At 41.9% G+C, this 23,667-nt stretch overlaps 1 protein-coding gene across 1 annotated transcript in view; it reads right to left on the bottom strand.

Moving 5' to 3' along the window:
* Rrp5 (Ribosomal RNA Processing 5) overlaps positions 1 to 23,667 on the bottom strand; it is a 75,477-nt gene that overhangs the window by 24,079 nt on the left and 27,731 nt on the right. Inside the window, exons 9-12 of the mRNA XM_080272938.1 lie at positions 19,867 to 20,988; positions 11,215 to 11,463; positions 5,112 to 5,309; positions 2,165 to 2,395 (exon numbers count right to left, since the gene is read on the bottom strand). Coding sequence (XP_080129064.1) covers positions 2,165 to 2,395; positions 5,112 to 5,309; positions 11,215 to 11,463; positions 19,867 to 20,988 — 1,800 coding nt within the window. The remainder of the gene's footprint in view (positions 1 to 2,164; positions 2,396 to 5,111; positions 5,310 to 11,214; positions 11,464 to 19,866; positions 20,989 to 23,667) is intronic.

The following is a 23,667-nucleotide window of genomic DNA, read 5'->3' as shown; positions in this document are numbered from 1 at the left end:
ACCTCAGTTAGAAGAGTTTCAGCCACGGGTAGTTTTCTAACAAGATGGTGCACTGCCACACTGGGGTTTAGCTATCCGTCAGTTCTTGAATGCAACCTTTCCAAACCGATGGATTGGGAGAGATGGTCCAACACCATGGCTGCCACATTCACCAGACGTTACCCCTCTTGACTTCTTTTTATGGGGGTATATGTTCACCAGTTCCTGATTTTGAAACTGTGAAGGCAAGCATTGCACAGGCAATAGCGACGGTGATTGAAGACATGCTGCAGAACACATGGCGTAAAATTGAGTATCGCTTAGATGTACTCCGGGCAACAAACGGAGCACATGTTGAAGTTCGTGTGTAAAGGAAAAAAAAACTCTGGAGGTAAAGTTTAAGCTGCAAAAAACTGTATGTTTGTACCTAGCATAAGTTTTGTCCAATAAACGTTTGTAATCAGGGAAAGACTTTAAGCTCACCCTGTATATGCCTTTGACTATCCTTAAAGAGTACAGTACTACAATATCATAAAAATCCCGGGTCACACATAAGGCTGGAAAGTCACTCTAATTTCTCTTTTGCAGATTCATATCTTTTTTGGGAGGTAGGCCTTCCAGTTGCTGCCGTGATGTTGCCCTATCATTAGGTCCTAGGTTCTCAGAAGGTATGGCAAATTGTACTGGAAATTTTTTGTTCAAAAGTACTTATGTCAAGGTAACATTTAAAGGGCATTTCTTCTGTTTAAAGGGCCAGCCTTCTGTGTGACTCGGTGAATTTTTGTGGTAATACTCTTAATGCATAGTCAAAGACTTATATTTTACAGATGTACCCTTATATTTTTCATTAAAATTGCAAAAGGAGAGTTTTGGGTATCATTTAATGCCTGGGGTCTAAAATGACCCAGATTCTTTTTTACTGCTGAGCTGGGGGGTTCCCCTCAGACTGAAGTGGTAAGTGGAGCCTGCTTGTTACCGCATTACAGCTGAGGATATCTTTAACTAGGCTGAATGAAATCGTCTGACATTAGCCAAAACAATATAAAAGATGTTAAGGTGAGAGTGTACTCTAAGCAGGGTTGGCACCAAAGTAGGTAACACGGTTTTACCCACCCGGGTTGTTTCAGTAACACCCACTTAAAAAAAACCACTATTTTACCCACTTTACTGTTTTTTTTCTACCACAACCAGTTGTGCGAGGCATATTTCTGATCTTTGAAATAAACATGAAATTTTGCACTCAATTTCTTCATTCATACTAATACCTTGGTCACACTTTTCTACAAAATGAGTGTAAACATGACACCTGTGCATAATATTGGGTTAAAAAATCCTAACAGTATGTGACTTGAAGTCATAGTAAATTTCCCTGGTTTTCATCTGGTGAATACAAACTTTACAGACAGCACTACCCGTCTCTAATTTTGAAAGTTTTAAAATTATGAGTAAAATTATTTTTGACAGATATGGTTTTCAGTTTTAATACGGAGTGGGATAAATTTGTTATATAACAGTAATCATTACTGGAGTTAACTTATACTATATCTTGACTCATATCATCACCAAATATCAATAATTCTATAGAAATATAAACATTGCTTTCTGTTTAAAACAGATGTATTTTATAGGCTTAGATATTTGGTTACCAAAAGCTGTTATTACTGTTAAGATAATGTGTGAAATCACTTATGCAATAGAATTTTCAGTAATAATTATTCAGAAGATTGAAAATTGCAAGTATATAATTGCCAAAGAAAGGAGAGTAGCAAGGCAAATGACTCCTTCTCCTACTATTGTGTAGTATGGACTGATCTTTGCCAGCTCATGAGTTGTGCAGTGCTCTCAAGCCTCTCATGCTGAAGCATGTTTTGCTGTGTAGGAGGCAGCCCAAGGATAACAGCCAAACAGGTCAAAACATGATTGTGTTCATTTCCCTCATTCAAATAACTGTGTGAAAATTAGATTTTATTGGGCTATTCATAATTATGTACAGCAGAAACATTATTTTATTTAAATTTAAGGTAAACTTTGAAAAAACCCACTTTTGCCTGTTTTTTCTCAGTAGTTTGTGAAAAAACCTGAAAAAACGCAGGTGGGTTGGGCTTGTTAAAAAAAAAGTATTTTTTTTGCCAACCCTGACTCTAAGATTATTAATAAGTGTTGTTACTTCTTTGTGGTTGCCTACCTGAAACTTGTTGGCTTCAGAATAAACCATGGCCATAGCCATCTGAACTTTAAGCTGATCACATGCAGCCTGAGCCTCTGTGTATGCTTTTGCCACTTCCTCAGGTGTGCCATAGGTGACCTCCAGCCGTAGCAACACTGTCCACAGGTTGAGGCGCTCTTCCTCCTCCTGTGGATCTACCACTTGAAGGGCTCGCCGTGCCACTGCCTTAGCCTGCTCCACCTCTGCATTCTTAGATAAGAAGACTGATTCAGTACAACATTTCAAGTTTACTCACACTGCTGCATTGATGAGGAGCCAACATGAGATGGTGCTGTGCACCGTGGGTGGAGCAACTGTGGCATCCACCTGGGAGCCAAAGCTACTCATAATGTATTGCATCTCACTCAGGGAAGGACCCAGGTCTGACCCTGGTGAAATGCTGTCTACCACAAGGGGACACTGGATCCCTGCATGGCACTGTACCATCCTGAAGGATGGTTCTACAAAAAGTTGCTTATATATGGTCAATGGATCTGCTCGGCCTGAAAGACTGGGAATAAGCAGAAAAAACAACTCACACTGCTACACCTCTACAGTTGTGTTTACTAAATTTTTTGGATCATGATCCTACATACTGTACATTCTTTTCATGGCACGCTGATCCAAACTGTACAGATAGTTTTTAATGACCATCATTCAGATAAATGGTGATGCTATATAAGCTTATTAAGTTCACTGATTATTTGAACTGACTGCACTGCAGTCAATCAATAATAATAATAATAATAATAATAATAATAATAATAATATCCATCCATCATCCAATCCTACATTGCACCATGAGGAGCGTAGGAGCCCGGGGCTAGGCAGTTGGTCCCGACATTTAAGATGAGAGTGACCAGCCTCACTCATCCCTGAGTGGCATTACATGAGTAATCAACCCCAACCACCCCTTGGATATAAACCTTCAATGGCTCAATCCGATTGGAGCTCAATAATTACCCACTAAACCACCAGGAGCCAAAATTTGGTTATGTGGTTAACACCCAGCGTAGTAAATGGTTCCTGGTGCACAGGAAACCATTTGGCTTGTCACTCAGTGTAGAGTCACCCACAGGCTGAAGGAAGTGGAAAGAATGAAGGAAAGAAAGACAGAAGAGGGAGCGTAAAGTCACCTGTAGGCAGAAGGACAAGGAAAGAATGAAGGAAAGAAAGACAGAAGAGAATGGAAGGAAAGAAGGATGGAGAGGAAAGGGCAGACACCCGAGAGCAGCACTACATTGAGTGAGTGGATGGTGAGTGCCCCCACCTACCACAAAATAATAATAATAATAATATCATCATCATCATCATCATCATCATCTAATCCAGTGTTGCCCCATAAGGAGCATAGAAGCCAGGGCTAGGCAAGTTGGTCCTGACATTTAAGATGAGAGGGACCAGCCTCACTCATCCCTGAATGGCATTACATGAGCAATAAACCCCAAACATCAGTTGGATATAAACCTGCACCGGCTCAATCCGACAGGAGCACCTTAATTACTCAATAAACCACCAGGCACCATAACTTGGTTACATGGTTGCCACCCAGCGTAGTAAATGGTTTTCTGGTGTACAGGAAACCATTTGGCTTATCACTCAGTGTAGAGACACCCGGAGACAGAAGGAAGAGGAAAGAATGAAGGAAAGAACGACAGAGGAGGAAGGAAAGAAAGAAAGAAGAGAGGCAAAGACAGGCACCTGAGAGCAGCACTACATTGAGTGAGTGGATGGTGAGCACCCCGTAATAATAATAATAATAATAATAATAATAATAATAATAAAAATAATAATAATAATAATGATGTCACTCTGCCCTTGGGTGGGAAAGGAGGTCCGGATGAATAATAATAATAACTAAAATGAGTGACAAGTCAAACAGTTCCTGTACACCAGGAAACCATTTACTACGCTGAGTGGTAACCACATAACCAAAGTTTGACGCCTGGTGACTCAGTGGGTAATTACAGTGCTCCAATCGGATTGAGCTGGTGAAGGTTTATATCCAAGGGGTGACTGGTGTTTACTGTTCACGTAATGCCACTCAGGGATGAGCAAGGCTGGTCACTCTCATCTGAAATGTCAGGACCAACTTGCCTAGCCCCGGGCTCCTACGCTCCTCATGGGGCAATGTAGGACTGAATGATGATGATGATGATGATGATGATGATGATGATGATGATGATGATGATGATGATGATGATGACGATGATGATAATAATAATAATGATAATAACAATGCAGAGGAAAGATTTAGGAAGTGGAAAGATGGTATGGGACACAAGGGCTTAGGAGTAAATGCAGAAAATACAAGGAATGGTATCTAGGGTTGGTGGCAGTACTGTCAAAGAAAAGGGAGAGTGGCCATGTACAACTTGTCACAAGGGCATGGGAAGTAACTCCATCTTGTGCAGTGTTTGTGATAAGTGGGTGCATATGAGATGTAGTGGTATTAGAGGTACACTGCAAGATAATGCTGATTTTATGTGTGAAATGTGTCAGGGAGAGTCGGTGGATATCGTCAGGCGTGAAAAGATTGAACTTGCTCTCTCTTGAGTGTGTGGAAGAGTTTTGTTATTTGGGGGACATGTTATGTGCTGTAGGTGGGGCTGGCAACTCTTCCATTCTAGGATGTCAGGCTTACCAACATAACCTAGGTGTATGCTGTTCATATGGCTTCATTATTGTCACACTGCAACAATGAGGAAAAGGGCAGATACTTTTTTGAGAGGCTGTACATGTAGGCTGATCACATATGACAATGATTAGTATTCCATAAATGACTAAAAAATTAGGGGTTTACTTACTGTTTTTACAATACAGTTGACAGTCGATAACCTCAAACAAGAGAGTGGCAGGAAAAAACAATTACTACAAGCAGTACCCACTAATTACAAGAAACACAAATAGGAGAAGGCAGCATTACCTCAAGATGGAAGCTGATGAACTGGATCCAGAGAGTAGAGGAATTTGGTGTACGCTGGAGTAGTTCCTCAAAATCTAGTGCTGTCTGAGGGTTACGATTTTCCTCTAAGCGCGCACACTCCAGCTGGTGCAGACGACGCTCTTCCTCCTTTGCTGCTGCTATCCTCTCTGCCTTGCTTAGCTTTTTGGTTTTCTTTTTCTGAAGATTATACTATACATGTAATATAGTACTTAACACTTACTCTTAAGAAATTGTAGAAATCTTGTTACATATAACTCACCTCCCCAACTAGTAATCAAGTGTTTTTCTTATTTTTCTTAGTACTTTCACAAAAAGGTGGGACACTTGTTGGGTGCTTATACCTCATTAACCCCATTACTTGTGTGTGTGTGTGTGTGTGTGTGTGTGTGTGTGTGTGTGTGTGTGTGTGTGTGTGTGTGTATTTACCTAACTGTGATATACAGGAAATGAGCTATGGTTGTGGGGTCCCGTCTCTGTTTCTCAATAAATCAAATTTAGCTTTAAACTCGTTTAAGTTTTTAGACAAACAACCTCTTTGTCCAGGCTATTCCACAGGTCTATACATCTATAAGAAAAACTATATTTCTTGATATCCTTCAAGCAGCTTGGCTTCTTCAATTTCATTCTGTGTCCTCTTATTACTCTGTTATCCTATAAAAACAGATCTTCTTTGTCAATCTTATCTACTCCCAACATGGTCCTGAACACTGCAATCATGTCATCTCTCTTTCTCCTTTCTTTTAAGGAAGGCAAAGCCATCTTTTCCAGTCTCTCTCTGTACAACAGATCTGCCAGACTGGGGACTGTTTTGGTTGCTGTTCCTTGTATTCTCTCAATCTTATTTATATCTTTCTTTTTGTGTGGGGATCACACCACTGCTGCATATTCTAACCTGGGGTGAATCATGGCCACCATCAATTTTTTCATCATCTCCTCATCCATAAAATGAAAAGCTACTCTTATATTAGTCAGGAGTTTATACGTCTCTCTAACTGTCTTGTTAATGTGTTTTTCAGGTGACATACTGTCCTGGACCAGCACTCCCAAATCTTTCTCCTCTCTTGCTTTTGTGATAGGTTCATTACCCATCAAATAATTCAGTGATGGCCTCTTGGTACTTTTACCAATTTCCAATATTTTACTTTTTTTTTTGCACTGAATTTCATTTCCCACATCTGGCTCTATTCGTGTATCCTATCCAGCTCCTTCTGCAGCATTTTACAATCCTCCTCAACCTCTACCTTCCTCAAGATCTTTGCATCATCAGCAAACAGACTTGTATAACTATTCACTCCATCTACCATATCATTTATGTAAATCAGGAACATTACTGGCGCCAACACCGAGCCCTGTGGGGCCCCACTTGTTACTTCCCTCCATCCAGACATACCATCCTTTATTACTGTCCTCATCTGTCTGTCTCTCAAAAAGTCTCTCATCCATTCCAGGAGGTTCACTTTCAGTCCTCCTATATGCTCTAGTTTCCACATTAGTCTCTTATGGGGTACCTTGTCGAAGGCCTTCTCCAAATCTAAATACTGTACACACAATCCACCCAACCATCTCTCTCCTGAAGCACGTCAATCGTTCTCGAGTAAAAATTCATCAAGTTGGAAACACATGACCTTCCACTTCTGAATCCAAACTATCAACCAAAATATTCATTTCTTCTAGTTATTTTACCCATCTATCTTTCAGAATTCTCTCGCACAATTTTGCGACCATACTGGTTAGGGACACTGGTCTATAAATTCAAGGGTTCTTCCCTGTTTCCTCCCTTATAAATTGGTACCACATTTGCCCTCTTCCATTCTTGAGGCACTTTCCCCTCTTCCAGAGAACACAATTAAACTGTGAATCTTATCCGCCAGTTGTTCTCTGCATTTCTTCAGTGCCCAATTAGAGATTCCATCTGGTGTGTGTGTGTGTGTGTGTGTGTGTGTGTGTGTGTGTGTGTGTGTGTGTGTGTGTGTGTGTGTGTGTGTGTTCTTACCTAATTGTTCTTACCTAACTGTGTCTTAACATGAATGTGTTAAGCTCGTACTGTCCCGTGTATTAAATCACTTTTATCAAACATATCCTTTAATTTGTAAATTGTTTTGGCACACACTATTTCATTCAGTAGTGCATTCCACTGATCAATTGCCCTATTTGGGAAACTGAATTTCCTTACGTCTTTATCAACTCTTTTTTTATCCAGTGTCCCTTTGCTGATGCTTCCCCATAGGTTTATATACTCTTTTATGTCTATTTTCTCTTTCCCTGAGACACATTTATATAGCATAATCATGTCTCCTCTTTTCCTTCTCTCCTGTAGCGTTGGCATTATGCAGTTTTTTTTAGTGTCCTCTTGCTGATGCTTCCCCATAGGTTATACACTCTTTTATGTCTATTTTCTCTTTCCCTGAGACACATTTATATAGCATAATCATGTCTTCTCTTTTCCATCTCTCCTGTAGTGTTGGCAAATGCAATTTTTCTAGTCTTTCTTCGTAGCTTAGATCCCTTAAGCTTGGTACTCATCTTGTAGCAGCCCTTTGATTAAATCTTATCTATGTGCTTCTTGAGATGAGGATTCCAGACTACTGATCCATACTCTAGGGTTGGTCTGATGAATGATGTTATCTTTCTCAGCATGTCTTCATTTATATATGTGAGTGCTATTCTCATATTAGCACGCAGTGAATACATGTTCCATACCTTCTCACTAACAGGGTCAGCAGGAGATAGTATGTTATTGATAATCATTCCTAGGTCCTTCTCTCTCTCTCTCTCTTTTTTTTTTTTTTTTTTTAAATGCTAGGAAGAAGGAACCAAAGGCCACGAGCCAGCACACTCTTCCTTCCAAGAGAAAGAAAACACAAGAGACAGCCAAATTCAAGATCCGATCATTTCAAGATGCCTGGACACATTGCGTTTGAAAGTCTGAGATCATAGGAAGTAGGAAATACACACAAAGGGAGACAGTTCAAGAGCTGACCTGTTGCATAAATGAAGGACTGGGAGTAACGGTTAACTCTTGCATTAGAGAGTTGGACAGAAAAGGGATGAGAGTTTATTGCTTGATGGGTGCTACGCGCCCATCGTAGAGGTGGAGGGATGCAAGCAGACACTTCAGAGGAGCAGTGACCATTGAAGTAGCGACTGAAAAGACCTTTCAGACCCCTGGTCATCCTCGTTTCGGGACTTTGGCGAAAGCTTTGCCATTGCACTCGACATCTCAAAGGCTTTCAATCAAGTCTGGCATAAATCTTTAATTTCCAAACTGCCCTCTTATGGTTTCTATCCTTCTATCTGTGCCTTCATCTATAGCTTCCTTTCTGGTCATTCTATAGCTGCTGTTGTAGATGGCTATTGTTCTTCTCCTAGATCTAGCAACAGTGGTGTTCTTCATGGCTCTGTCTTATCACCAACTCTCTTCCTTTTATTCATCAATGAACTTCTAAGATGTACATCTAACCCTTTCCACTCGTATGCTGATGACTCCACCCTTCACCTTTCCATTCAGTTCCCGGAACGTCCATCTCAGCAGTTACTTCAACAAACTAGGGATGAGGCTTTGGCACACCTAATGTCTGGCTTGGCTTGTATCTCTGACCGGGGTAAAAATAATCTTGTTGTTTTTAATGCATCAAAGCCTCAATTCTTACACCTATCAACCCAACAAAATCTTCCACAGGTGTACCCACTAATGTTTCATAATATTCAGCTTAATCCTGCATCATCCTTGAAAATGCTTGGGTTTTCAATCACTCAGGACTTATCCTGGAAAGATCACATTACATCTCCTGTAAATTCTGCTTCCAAGAGATTGGGTGTGCTAAGCCGACTCCATTCCTTCTTTACCCCTGCATAATTGCTTACTCTATACATGGGTTTTATCTGCCCCTGTGTAGAGTACAACTCTCATGTGTGGGGAGGCTCCCCACATACAGCTCTTCTCAAGAAAGTGGAGTCGAAGGCTTTTTGTCTCATTAACTCTCCTCCTCTTACTGGCTCCCTTCATCCTCTGTCTCTTTGCCGCAGTGTTGCATCTTTAATCTCTTTTCTATCACTACTTCAATGGTCACTGCTCCTCTGAACTGTCTGCTTGCATTCCTCCACCTCTACAACGGGCGCGCAGCACCCGTCTATCAGCAAACTCTCAACCCTTTTCTGTCCAACTCTCTAATGCAAGAGTTCACTGTTACTCCCAGTCCTTCACTTATGCAACTGGTCAACTCTGGAACTGTCTCCCTCTGTCTGTATTTCCTGCTAGCTATGATCTCCAGTCTTTCAAATGCAGTGTGTCCAGGCATCTCGAAATGATCAGATCCTGAATTTGGCTCTCTCCTGTATTTTGTTTTTCTCTTGGAAGGAACAGTTATTGCTGCCTCATGGCCTTTGATTCCTTCTTCCTTGCATTAAAAAGTAATAATAATAATAATTAAAAAAATCAAACGGCATATTGTCAAGGCACTACTACAGTACTTCTGGTACAGGCATACCCCAGTTTAACAATGTACTGTAACTGGTTAGGTAAAACTTCATCGTTAAGGGGGGTATCGTATATCGGGGTACTTTTACCATGTAATGTGCAGTGTTTGCCAGCCTTGGGTTTCCCCTTAAACCAAGTCTAAAACCCACCCAAATGAGCCCAAAAACAAGCTTAATGCCAATCTAAATGGCCTAACAGCTGTAAAAGAAGCTAACCTAATCCTAACACCAGTAAATAACTCACTAAAACCAACAAAAATAATCTGAAAATTGTCAAATCTGGAAAAAAAATCAAGCTTAGTAAACAGCAGTCCCAAAATGATAATGTTCACCCCACCTATGGCTAAAACACATTAATCCAAGTCTAAAAACAGTTTATAAATCAACCTAAACACACAATTTTAGTCTGAAATATCATCAAAATCAGTAAAAAAAATCAAAACCCATCGTTAAACCAAGGTTTGATCATCGTTAGGCAGGGTACGATGGTATTTCTACTCTCACTGTTAAGCCGGGGTATCACACCCAGGGATATCGCATATCGAGGTATTATTTTCCCATCCTTGAAGTTAAAACATTCTTAACCCCTAAAGTCCTATGGCTAACGACTGTGGGATTCAGATAACGTGTGATAAAGTCCTATGGCCGACGACTGTAGAGAAGTTACAAAAAACTGGAGACCTGTAACCCTACCTCTTTTATGATACACATATGGCACCTAAGAAATGGAAACCATGAGATTAGGCGGTGGGAGGCATGATCCAGCCCCCTCCTCAGATGTGGGGAGCCCCTATCCTCAGGCCATCTCTCCATCTCTATTTGCCCCTCTGAATCCTGCTCTCTGTGTCCCCTCCCACCCAAACACCCCCCATGTCTCCTCTAGACTGTGTTGGGTGTGTGTGGCAGAAATATTCCCTCCCTTTACCCCCCCTACAGATGCACCCCCACACTCCCTCCACCTCCCTGATTCCCATTATTTCTCAAGGACATCCCATTCTCACTCATAGCAAGGAGTGGTCTTTTTTTTTTCTTTCTTTCTTTTTAATGGTTGACTGTGCAGTAACCATCAGACATAAGAGATTGAAATATACATTTTCTGGTGCAAAAAATCAAGTTCTTCAAATCTATAAGACCAAAATTTACTTTCATGCAATTTTTTATTTTCTCTCTCTCTCTCTCTCTATACATGTCGGACAACAATTGTTATTTTTGACATTCTTTGACGGTCAATATTGCGGTAACCATTAGTCATATGAGAGTGAAATATACATTTTCAGGTGTGTAAATTCAATCTCTTGAAACCTGTAAGAAGAAATTCAACCTCAGTGAACGTTAAAAAATTGGAGCCTTTCTGCGGTTCTGGGGATAAGGGGGCTGGGGGATATGCAGTCTTCAAAGGGTTAAATATAACAAGGCACCTAACAACACAGCATTGTACGATACCATCTCCATAAGTTATGCTCTTTCCTTAAAAATGTGTATGACATCTTATATAATGAATAATGTTTCAAAATTAAACTGAATATAGACCTTTAAATGAAGACAGTACAACAATACTGAGTAAAGTAATAAATGATAATATAAAAGTATCTACTAGTCCTCTTACCTTCCCCGCTTCATTATCATCATCATCATCTTCATCTGATGAGGACGCTTTGGTGTCTATTGGAGTCTCTGGAACATCCCAAACAAATCCAGTGCCAACGCTGAGCCAAAATGGAGATTTCTTGATACTTGTGGTGGACTCCTCCTCTTCTTTCGAGTCCATTTCTTCAACACCACTATCACCATGATCTGACTCCTGCTCTTTAACAGCTACTTCTGACCTCTTAGACTTGTTTGCCTTCTTTTTTCTCTGAAAAATAAATACTTGTACAGTATGGTAGCACAGAATTATTAACTCTTTGAGTACAAAGCCATCATCATCATAATCATTTCTGACCAAAATAAACAGGGTGGACTGGATCCACAAAAAGAACAAGAAAAAATATCTACTAAATGTTAGGTGAAATTCGCCAAATGTTCATTAACTCATCGTTCACTAGTGGTGGGTGGTGGCAACCATCATCCACTCATTTGATGCAGTGGTACCTACTTCATCCTTCATCTTTATCACTTGTTTTCTGTATCTGTCCTCCTTTCTTCCTGTTTCTCCCAACCTTCCCGTCGCTTTATATATCTTCTTTCCACTTCAAATAGCTGTACATTGAGTAACAGGTCTAATGGCTTCCTGTACCCCAGGAAACTATTTACAATGCCAGATGGTAACTATCTATCTATCTATCTATTGCCAGATGCCTCAATCCCCTTCGGGGTGGCCACAAACAAATCGCCTCCACGTCGCCCTGTCCCCCGTCATTTCACTGCCCTGCTCCCAACTCACACACCCCTCTCTCATATACCTCTCCACCCCATCCCTCCATCTCATCCTCGGCCTCCCCCTCCCTCTCCCCCCCTCCATCTCACTCACATACACTCTCTTCATCAGTCTTTCACCCTCCATCCTCTCCACATGCTTGCATGCATCAGTCTTGGTCACCTAATGGCGGCTCTCCATGCTGCTCGATCTCTGGCAACTTCCCTCATCAGTCCCTTATCCCTGAGGTCACACTCAATGACCTTGTCCCAGATCGTTTTCAGTCTGCCTCTTGCAACCATGTCGTAAAAATACCCCCGCTAATACCAATACACCAGTCCTGAATGAGACAATCCTAGCATGTATTCAGTATGGACGGTGGGTGTTAGCGCTGAAGTGGTGACATGTAGAGGTGTATGGTATGTGGGAGGACTACTGGGCCTTGAAAGCAGGCTGCGAAGCCTATGCCCAGAGTCGGTCTCTCTCTCTCTCTCTCTCTCTCTCTCTCACACACACACACACACACACACACACACACACACACACACACACACACACACACACACACACACACACACACACACACACACACACACACACACACACACACACACACACACACACACACACACACACACACACACACACACACACACACACACACACACACACACACACACACACACACACACACACACACACACACACACACACACACACACACACACACACACACACACACACACACACACACACACACACACACACACACACACACACACACACACACACACACACACACACACACACACACACACACACACACACACACACACACACACACACACACACACACACACACACACACACACACACACACACACACACACACACACACACACACACACACACACACACACACACACAAATACCCCTAACATGAACACTTCCCAATTTCTGGACCCAATTATCATCCCCCATCTTCTCTACATGGCCAAACCATCTCAATCTATTTCTCATCACAACACCAATACACTCCAGTCCCATCCTACCACTCAACTCCTCCATTGAAAACCTAGCCCCCCCCCAGGCCTCGCACTCAACAATGCACTGCATATTCACCTACCTCACTCCACATCTTCCATGAATCACATTATTTCATATCCTGTCCACTCTCTGTACTCCACATACATTCCTCAGCAGTCCCATCTCCACTGCTCTCACTCTTGACTTTTCATTTTCATGCTACAACATAGTCACACATCCATATATTAAAGTTGGAACTAACACTCCTTCATGTAAACCTTGTGCAGCTGCAACACACAAGCCTCTGTTTCTTATCAAGGTCTTCATTGCACCAGCTACTTTCCTTCCTTGTGTCACTCTACTTTCCACTTCTTTTGCATATTTTCCTCTCTTTTGTATCATTGTACCCAGGTATTTGAACACTCTCACCAATTCCAGTCTCTCCATTCACTGTAACATCACATTGGGAGTCACCTTCTCTCTCAATAACCATCATCTTACTCTTTTCTACACATACTCTCAAGGCATGATGATCACAGACATCAACAAAACTCTGCACTAGTCTGACAAGTTCATGTCTGGTATTAGTAAATAGTACTGCATCAGCTGCATACAACAAATCTAAGGTATTTCATCCATCACCATTCATTACCAATGCCATCCCCCTCTCTGTAACTCGTGTTTTTACTTCTCTCATCACCCCACCAATATATACTGTATACTGAACAACCACTGGGACATCACACAACCTTCTCACATGCCCACACCGATCGTGAACCATTCACTTAAGATGCCCATTTACCCTTACACATGCTTCACTACCATCATAAAAACTCTTGACAGCAACTAACAGCTTACCATCGACACCGTTCATGCACAAAACCTTCCATAGTCCTTCTCTGTCTACTTTGTTGTATGGTTTTTCCATATCCATGAATGCCATAAACACTTTCCAGTCCATCTCACAAGCCTTCTCTATTATCTGTCTTCCTGCAAGTATTTGATCCACACATCCACTGCCACTCCTAAAGTCACCCTGTTCATCACTCACCAAGACTTCTGATATCTTTCTTACTTTCTCCATAATAATTCTTCCATTTACCTTCCCTAAAACACTCAATAAACTTATGCCACGATAATTCTCGCACTCACTTCGCTCACCTTTATTTTTGTACAGGGGTACAATCACTGCCTTTTTTCCACTCTGCTGGCACAGTTTCACTCATCCATGCCTTCTTACATATCTCCAACAAGCACTTCATTCCGCTCTCTCCACTACACTTAATCATCTCTGCATACACCTCATCAACCCCAGCTGCTTTCCCAGGTTTCAGTGCTCTTCACCTGTGTGAGTGTCATGTTTCCTGGCACTGCATTCTTTCTCTGCACACCCCCCCAAACAATCATGTTTACAGTGGCTCTGCCCTCTCTATTCCCATTCATCAGGCTTTCAAAATATGTTCTCCATCTGGTCCTTACTTCATCCCCATGGGTTAATAATCTACCACTTACATCCTTCATACTTTCACATTTCTTTCTGCTGTCACTTCTACGTTTCCGCACCTCTTTCAAGAGTTACTTCCTATTTTCAGAGTAATTTGCATTAACTTTTCTTCCTAGATCATCATCTACCTCCTCCTTTTTCCTCTTAACTAGTCTCTACATGCTTCCTGCTCTCAATATATTCATTTCTTATTTCAACTGAACCCCTGTACTGTAACCACTCTAGCCATTTCTACCTCTTTTCCTCCACTGCTCTCTTAACTTCGTCCCACCACTCTGTACCTTTCTTCTTTGTTGTTACTCTTGCCACACCACACACCGCTTTAGCATTCCTAACTAAGCAATCACTTTATGTATTCCACAGGCTGTCCAGATCTATTTCATTCTAATTCACTGATTCCAACTCCTCCCCTACTTTGGTCCTGTATTCATCTGCAATTTCTTTGATCCTCTGCTTCTTAACTTTCAGTCTTTCATTCTGACTGCTCCTCTCTCTCCTGGTCCACTGCACTCCTCTCACCTTGATCTTGCATACCACAAGCATATGATCTGACAGACCTCCATATTGTCCTCTCATGGACCTTGTATCAGCAACCATTCCCAACATCAACCTCTATACAAGTACGTAATCAATCAGGCTCCTTTAAACACGATCTTTGCTTCCTCTGTACCATTTATACTTATGTGCATCTTTGTGTTTGAAATGCAAGTTAAAATGCACAATCTCCTTTCATTACATATATCCTTCAGTTGCTTCCAATTATCATTTTCTCCTGGTACTCCAATACAACCCATTACGTTATCCTCAGGACCAATGCCAACTCTTCCATTCATACTGGCCATTATGATCACTTTATAGCTCCTGAGCATTTCTCCCACTGCTTCATCCAGCTCATCCCAAAACCTGTATTTCTCTCTCTCACTCCTGTCATCATACAGTGCATACAGCCACTTTCACCTTCTCAAATTTGAACTTGACATACATACATCTTGAGCTTACACATTTGTAATCTCTCATTCCACTCTGTCATACCTCATTCATGAACAAAGCAACTCCTTCCTTGCATCTTCCTCGTCCATTCATGCCCGACCTCACACACTTTACACCCTCCCACTCCTTCACTTCACACCTTTTCATCTTTGTTTCACCCAATGCCTTCATGGCATATCTCGCACTCCTGAACACATTCACCACTTCCACTCTCTTGCTCTCCTCATTCACACCTCTCACATTCCACATGGCTATGCGAATCTGTCCATCTGGGTGAGGCCCTGGGCAGGTATTGGGCCCTCCAAGGTTCTACAAAACATTTGCCATGATTAAGTGATTTTAGACAGGGGAATCTGGGGGACACTTAACCCAGCCAAAAACTCCAGTTATATGGTTACCACCCAGCATGGTAAATGGTGTCCTGGGTACAGGAAACCATTTGGCTTGTCACTCAGTGTAGAGACCATAAGGCATCCCTACACTGAGCAAGTGGATGATTGGTGCCCCCATCTTCCAGCCACATACACACACACACAAAAGCATAAATCAATGAGAATGCTTCCTGCATTCGTTGTTAATATCTTGTAAGACAGGAAGAAAATATCAGAAAGAAAAATTATGTTTCTAAGTCATAATCCTGGATATTACTGAATACTGAATTGAGAACGAGAGGAAGGGAAATTTATTAAGCTAGCAAGGCAACTGGTTGTTCGTCTGATAGGTGTTTATAACTCCTTTCACTTTACTGCCTGTAGTTACTCCCTGTCAGATGCAAATATAATGCTGTCCTTCCCACCTGACTTGTTATTGAACCTGAGAAAGATCGTCATTCATGTCTTATCTTTTGCAACCTCGAGGTCAATTTTCTCTCCATTTTTTCCTTTTTTTCTCTATCATTTCACTGACTGCAAATTTATTATTTGTAAAGGAACTGATTAAAGTCTTTCCCCTCTTCTCCTGTATATTCTATTCAGGCGTTTAAGGGCATTACATACCTATATTTAAATATGTCTCACATTTTAATTCATAGGTAATCATCATTCATCATCATCTGGACCTCCTTTCCCACCCTAGGGCAGGGTGAGGAGTAGCAATATCCAGACAGCCCAAATTTGCCCAATCCAATGGGCCACGCTTCCATTCACTAATCATTCAAGCCCATGGAATCCTGGCTCTATTGGATACACCAAAAACATTCACCATGATCTGTAGCTTCACATAAACCTATCCAACTGAGTCAATCCGGACGCTGCCACGTTAAAAAAGGGTGCCAAATCCCTGATCATGCAGTTCTCCTCACAACATTCATCCGGCCAGCCACCGACCATAAGTAATCATATATCTTAAAACTGAATAAAGATGATCATGAACACAAGTTAGTGTGGGTGCAATGTACGGTACATGAGTGCAACATACAGTACCGTACACTCCTTATTCGTCATGTTCAGACCATCACTCCTAAATCGTTATGTGTGGACCATTTCTCACATGTAGGGTAGAATGTACATTACATAACTACATTATAACAAATGCCAAAACTTTTATGTTCACTCTTATTGTCTTATCATCAACATTCACCATCCATACTCATATCACCATGGTTTAGAGTATTTTTTTTTTTTTATATAATCGAACAGATGAGGGAAAAACAAATGAATAAAAAAAATAATAATAATCCATACACCATATTACTAGCATTTATTGACATGAGGAATCTATATACTGTACTGTACCGTATGTGAAAGAGCTGCATTGTTTGTTTGTTTGTTTGCCCTTCAATCATGCTCAAACCAAGGGCCAGAGACCCCCAGACCCATATATATTCTGAGTCAGGGTGACCCATGGATGGTTTTAGCGGGGTCAAAATTCAGATCTGGGTCATTTGAGGTCAACGGTAGAGTGTTTGTCTTTTTGGCCTGGGCAATGCCAGGCACCCCTGCAGCTCAATATTTGGCATGGAGACTCACATGATCTCCAGTTCAGACAGAGGCTATGTGAGTCTGGCCTACGCGGTCATTTGAGGTCACCGGTAATACAGGCTCAAAACGACTGGAACCAGCAGCCCCATTTTTGGCATGGAGACACATATGACCTCCAGTTTGGACACAAACTATGTGAGTTTGACCTCCAAGTCATCTGAGGTCACCGGTTGGAGGTCATTTGACGTCACAATACAAGCTCGAACGACTGGACCCAGCACCCCAATTTTTGGCATGGAGACTCATATAACCTCCAGGTTATATGAGGTTATACACAGGCTATGTGAGGTTAACCTCCAAGATCATTAGAGGTCACCAGTCAGAGGTCATTTGAAGTTACTAACAGTTAACAAGTGCTCGCAAATAGTGTGCGTTAATGTGTAAAAGCTGAAATAGAAAGTTCCTGGACCTCTTATAATCCCCCTTCAAAGGCATTACATGTACATGGTCTTTCTGGGGTAGAATGAAAAGTTGAACTAGAACAAATAGGATTAGAGTGCCCCCCTTTTTTGGCTCGGGCTACACCAGGTACCCCTGCTAGAGTAAGGTCGAAGAACTTCATCAAGGGGATGGGGGAACAGATCACTTACCTCCCACCAGGACATGCAGGAGACATACATGCTGCATTATGGGCTGATCAGCACTCCCTCAGTGCTGCCAAAGATACTGGCTTCATTTGCATCACTACTTATCCCTGTATGTCAATTTCAGATTTTCTCCGTTACATCACCTTGTATGGGTCAAGGTGACTCCACCCTATGTGTGTGTGAATTTGAAGGTAGGAAGAGGTGTGGTAGGCAAAGGTGGAAGGATATGGAATATGAATGTGTAAGAAAGCAAATTATGAAGATGATGAGGCTTGGAACTAACAAGGGACAGAGTTCATTGGAAGAACTGTGCATGAGGGGAGTACAGCTTCCCTTTTATAGCTTTATAGTTGTCAACTTGATTCTATTTTGCAAGAGTATATGAAGCATATCAAAAATAAAACTCATCATCATCCCTCTTTTTTCCCACACAAAGGTGGGGTGAAGCAGGATCCAGAAAGAAAAACACATTAAGGAAAAATAATTAAGAGCAAGCCCAATGAAAATGGACCACATACTAATTCATTCACCCTTCAAACCTGACTCTATTTCATGGATATAACATAAGCACTTCATATTAAAAATCAATCATCAATCCAGTGACAATGAAATTTAAAAATGTGTGCCCAACAATTGTTGTGGAATCCTCAGTACATAATTCAAACTGATCAATCCCTTGCCAATTCCCCAGTATCACAAACCTCCGTACATCAATTTCTTGCACACTCATTTACCATATACTGGGTAAATAAAAATGCCCCCTAAAATGCACATATGCATGTAGGTAATAGGCCCATTATGCGAGGCCAGGATTCTGGGGGCTTGAACAATGTGTGAATGAGTATTGGCATATTTAACTGGCATACGGCATACAGGTCTCCATTTTTGTGCTTTCCTTTTCCTTGTATTATGCACCCTACCTCACTCTATCTTTAAATGAGAAAAGGTCAGGATGATGAAGATGATGACATGACACGAATTACAGTAAATTTATAGATTCATGATATAACATCTATCTATCTATCTATTGCCAGACGCCTCAATCCCGTTTGGGGTGGCCACAAACAAATCGCCTCCAAGTCGCCCTGTCCCCCGCCATTTCACTACCCTGCTCCCAACTCACACCCCCCTCTCTCATATACCTCTCCACCCCATCCCTCCATCTCATCCTCGGTCTCCCCCTCCCTCTTCCACCCTCCACCTCACTCACATACACTCTCTTCGTCAGTCTTTCACCCTCCATCCTCTCCACATGGCCAAACCACCTCAGTGTGTTCCTCACAACGCTTCCTATCACATCCACATCAACACCACAACGCTCCTTTATATCCTCATTCGTCAGCCTGTCTCTCCACGTGACTCCACAAGCTCCTCTTAAATAACTCATTTCCACTGCTCTCACTCTTGACTTGTGTCCTTCCAACAACGTCCAAGCTTCACTTCCGTACGTTAGAGTTGGTATCACAATACTGTCATGTAGTAACTTTTTTACTTCCATGCTCACTTCCCTGTTTCTTATCACTGCTTTCAAGGAACCAGCAACCTTTCTTCCCTGCTGTACCCTTTCAAGCACTTCACCCTCCAAACCTCCATCCTTACTCATCACACTACCCAAATACTTAAACATACTCACATTTTCCAATTCCTCACCATCCAACCTCGCTATACATTCACTGACTTGCATATAACATGCAATATGAAAAAGAATAACAATGACAGTAACTGCTAAAGTGATTCTCCTACCCTAGAGATACTTCAGTAATGTACACTGGTCTTTGTTAATGCAAACTGCAATATAAAAGTAATCAACACTAACCTTTGAAATTTTCTCTGTGATCTCCATTGGCTCTTCTGATGCTTCACCCACTGGCCTGTCGTCCTCCTTCTTTGCATTTTTATTTTTATTAACATCAAGATTCTTTGTCTTTGAAACTTTGTATCTGATCTCCACTGCCTCTTCTGACTCTTCACCTACTGGGTGGTTGTGCTCTTTCTTTGTACTTTTATTTTTATTAACATAAAGACTCTTTGTGTTTGATACTTTCTCTGTGATCTCCACTGCCTCTTCCAATTCTTCAACTACTGGCTTGTGCTCCTTCTTTGAACGTTTATTTTTATTAACGTCAAGACTCTCAGTCTTTGCAACTTTCTCTGTGATCTCCATTGCCTCTTCTGATTCTTCATCCACTGGCTTGTTGTGCTCCATCTTTACATGTTTATTAACACCAGCACTCTTTGTCTTTGAAGCTTTCTTTGTGATCTCCATAACTTCTTCTGATTCTTCATCCACTGGCTTGTTGTGCTCCTTCTTTACATGTTTATTAACACCAGCACTCTTTGTCTTTGAAGCTTTCTTTGTGATCTCCACTGCTTCTTTTGATTTTTCATCCACTGGCTTGTTGCACTCCTTCTTTACATGTTTACTTTTATTTATATCAAGACTTAGTGTCATGCTTTTCTTTTCAGGAAATACCTTTAAAACTTTGCAATCAACCACCTGACCAACCTCATATACATCATCCAGTTTGTCTTCTTTTGTAGCTTTAGTAGTGGACTTTGGGACAAACCCTTTGACATCATTGTACAGGTTAATTAGCAGACCAGCTGAAAGGATACTCACAATACATCCCCGAGTCACTGTGCCCACACAGCTTTCACTAAACTCAGTTATGATGTCTCCTTCATACTCTACCAACTGTTTTTTGCAAGTAAGTAGCATGTGGCGTCGCTCAGGGTTTACCTTCAGCACCCTTGCTTTTACAACATCTCCAACATTATACTTCTTCCTAGGGTCCTGCATGCGAGAGTCAGTCAGATGTAGATAAGGAATCTGGCCACTGACAAACTTGCTTACTGCCACTTCAGCTCCATGAACACTGTATTTCTTGATGGTAGCCTTCACCACCTGGCCTGCTTCTAATTCTTGGTATCCAATGGTCTGGGGAGAAACATGTTTTTATTCAGCACAAGCTTGGGTACTGAGAATATATGACAACATTTGAAGGTATGCTAAAATGGTACGGATATGCGAAGAATGTATAAGAGTGCATCAATGAAGTGGAGGGCAAACCTAAAGTTGAAAATAACATGCCCTATAAGCAGACTAAGGAATACATGTAACGGTGTCCTGTAAAGAGATCTCTGGATTGAAAGACGACCAGGCCGCTGTAAGCAACTGTGCAGCCTGGAAAGAAGCCATCAGATGAATGGAGGTGACTCAGGCAATCATGTAACACTGCCTTTCTATAAAATGTGTAAGCATGTATGCTGTATGTATGTTCATGTACTGTATTAAGTAATATGTCATGTTACTATTATCAACCTCAGACAGAAGCACCTGAATAGTTGATGAATTCATAAAAAATTTTCTTACCAACACTGGATGCTCAATAAGTTATAAACAGAGATGGGAAGTAGTAGCAAATAGCAGAGTATGGCAGAGTTGTGGTATCCTGTGCTATGAATTCTGACTGAAAAGGGCTTGATGATAAACATGATGTTGGCTGTGGAATGGAGGGAATACTAATATGGAAAGGGCAGAGAGGAACAGGGCTAAAACTGTGTGCTGAGGGATGGAAACAGGTGGTGCAGGGTATGTGGTACAAAAGAATTTAAAAAGCAAGATAAAAAAACAAGAATTAAAGAAGATGCTACACAAGGTGGAAGGGAAGATGAAAGAAGTCATGAAGAGTATGGATGAATTATTAATGACGGGTGGAAGAATATTCCACCTATCCATCCATTATCCAATCCTACATTGCCCCATGAGAAGCGTAGGAGCCCAGGGCTAGGCAGTTGGTCCCAACATTTAAGATGAGAGTGACCACCCTCACTCATCCCTGAGTGGCATTACATGAGCAATAAACCCCAACCACCCCTTGGATATAAACCTTCACTGGCTCAATCCGACTGGAGCACAATAATTAATCACTAAACCACCAGGCGTTACCACCCACCGTAGTAAATGGTTTCCTGGTGTACAGGAAACCATTTGGCTTGTCACTCAGTGTAGAGTCACCCACAGGCAGAAGGAAGAGGAAAGAATGAAGGAAAGAACGACAGAAGAGGGAGTGCAAAGTCACCCGCAGGCAGAAAGACAAGGAACGAATGAAGGAAAGAAGGACAGAAGAGAATGGAAGGAAGGAAGGATGGAGGAGAGGAAAGGGCAGACACCCGTCAGCAGCACTACATTGAGTGAGTGGATGGCGAGTGCCCCCACCTACCACACAGAAATACTACAGGGCAGTCAAGAAAACAAATGGAAAAACGAAATGGAGGAATGAGTAGCAAGGTTATGACTTTAGATAACAGCAAGTTAGAGGACGATGATGATATGACTGCAAGGAGTGATTATTTCTGTAATCTGGCAGCGGCAAATAAGAAATACGCTGTAATTGAGAGTTAAGAAACTTCTGACGCAGGCCACCAAGTTAAAGATCATTAAGATGAAGGAGGAGGGTCAAGGAAACACTGTCATCGGGAGAGCCCTGAGACTGGCTGAATCTACAATGAGAACTGTGTGGAAGAACCGTGAAGCCATAAAGGCTGTAGTGAAGACGTACGGTGCCTCTGAACTACACGGCCGTTCGTGGGTGGGAAATCGTGCTATGATACTAATGGAGTGCTATCTTGCCACCTTCATAATGAGGAAGGAAAAGGAAGGTGTTCCACTGAATGGAAGATTTATTCGGAACCAAGCCCAGCTCTTTTACAAGGCAGCATCTTGCAGATTAAAAGTGGAAAAACCTTTCAGGGCATCGGTTGGATGGCTGGACCGTTTTCTCAAGCGCAAAGAACTCCGTTACGTGAAAGTGTCTGGTGAACCTGCCTCTGCCGACGAGCTGGCTGCGAGAGACTATCCTGTGATTATTGAAGAGGGACAGTACACCATGGATGAGATCTACAACATCGATGAAACGTCGTTATATTACAAGGGCATGCCCAAATCAACTTACATTGCTAAATGACAGAAACAAGCCCCTGGTCGCAAGCTCCAGAAGTGTAACATGACGGTAATGTTCGCTGTAAACCTGTCTGGGAGCCACAAGATGAGGCCAGTTGTTGTACACACAGCTTCACACCCAAGGTGCTACAAAACCTCATGAACAAGGATGCAAGTGGCGTGTATTGGTACAAGTCTGCAAATGGTTGGCTGACCGGGAACATTATGGCAGGCTGGTTAACGAGGCGGTGTGTCCCTGATGCCAGGGCCAAGTGTCAGGAACTGGGCATTCCATTTAAGATGCTCCTTGTGCTTGATAATGCACCAAGTCACCCTCCATACCTTGAAGATCTGCATACGGATTGTCGTGTTGTGTTTCTGCCGCCCCGCACGACGTCACTAGTGCAGCCACTGGATCAAGAACTAATCGCCACTGTGAAGCACTTCTACCATTAGCAAGTGTACGACTACCTATGCAGGAAGACCGACACACAAGAGGAGCTTCATGCCCTACAAGAAGATCACGACGAAGACCTTGATGAGCAATCTGCTCCTGTTCCATCTCCACCAGCACCTGTATCCCGACCTGCCACAGATGCCATGACTGTTGAGGCATTTTGGCATAATTTTACGGTGAAGGACGCAGTTGAATTTCTCCTACAAGCCTGGCACCAG

Source organism: Coenobita brevimanus, chromosome 52 (assembly GCF_032717465.1).
Source record: "Coenobita brevimanus isolate Jiangsu-jjx chromosome 52, ASM3271746v2, whole genome shotgun sequence".
In the NCBI taxonomy this organism is placed as follows: domain Eukaryota; kingdom Metazoa; phylum Arthropoda; class Malacostraca; order Decapoda; family Coenobitidae; genus Coenobita; species Coenobita brevimanus.
Note: the sequence above shows the minus strand (reverse complement) of the source record. Positions and strands in the feature narration are given on the sequence as shown.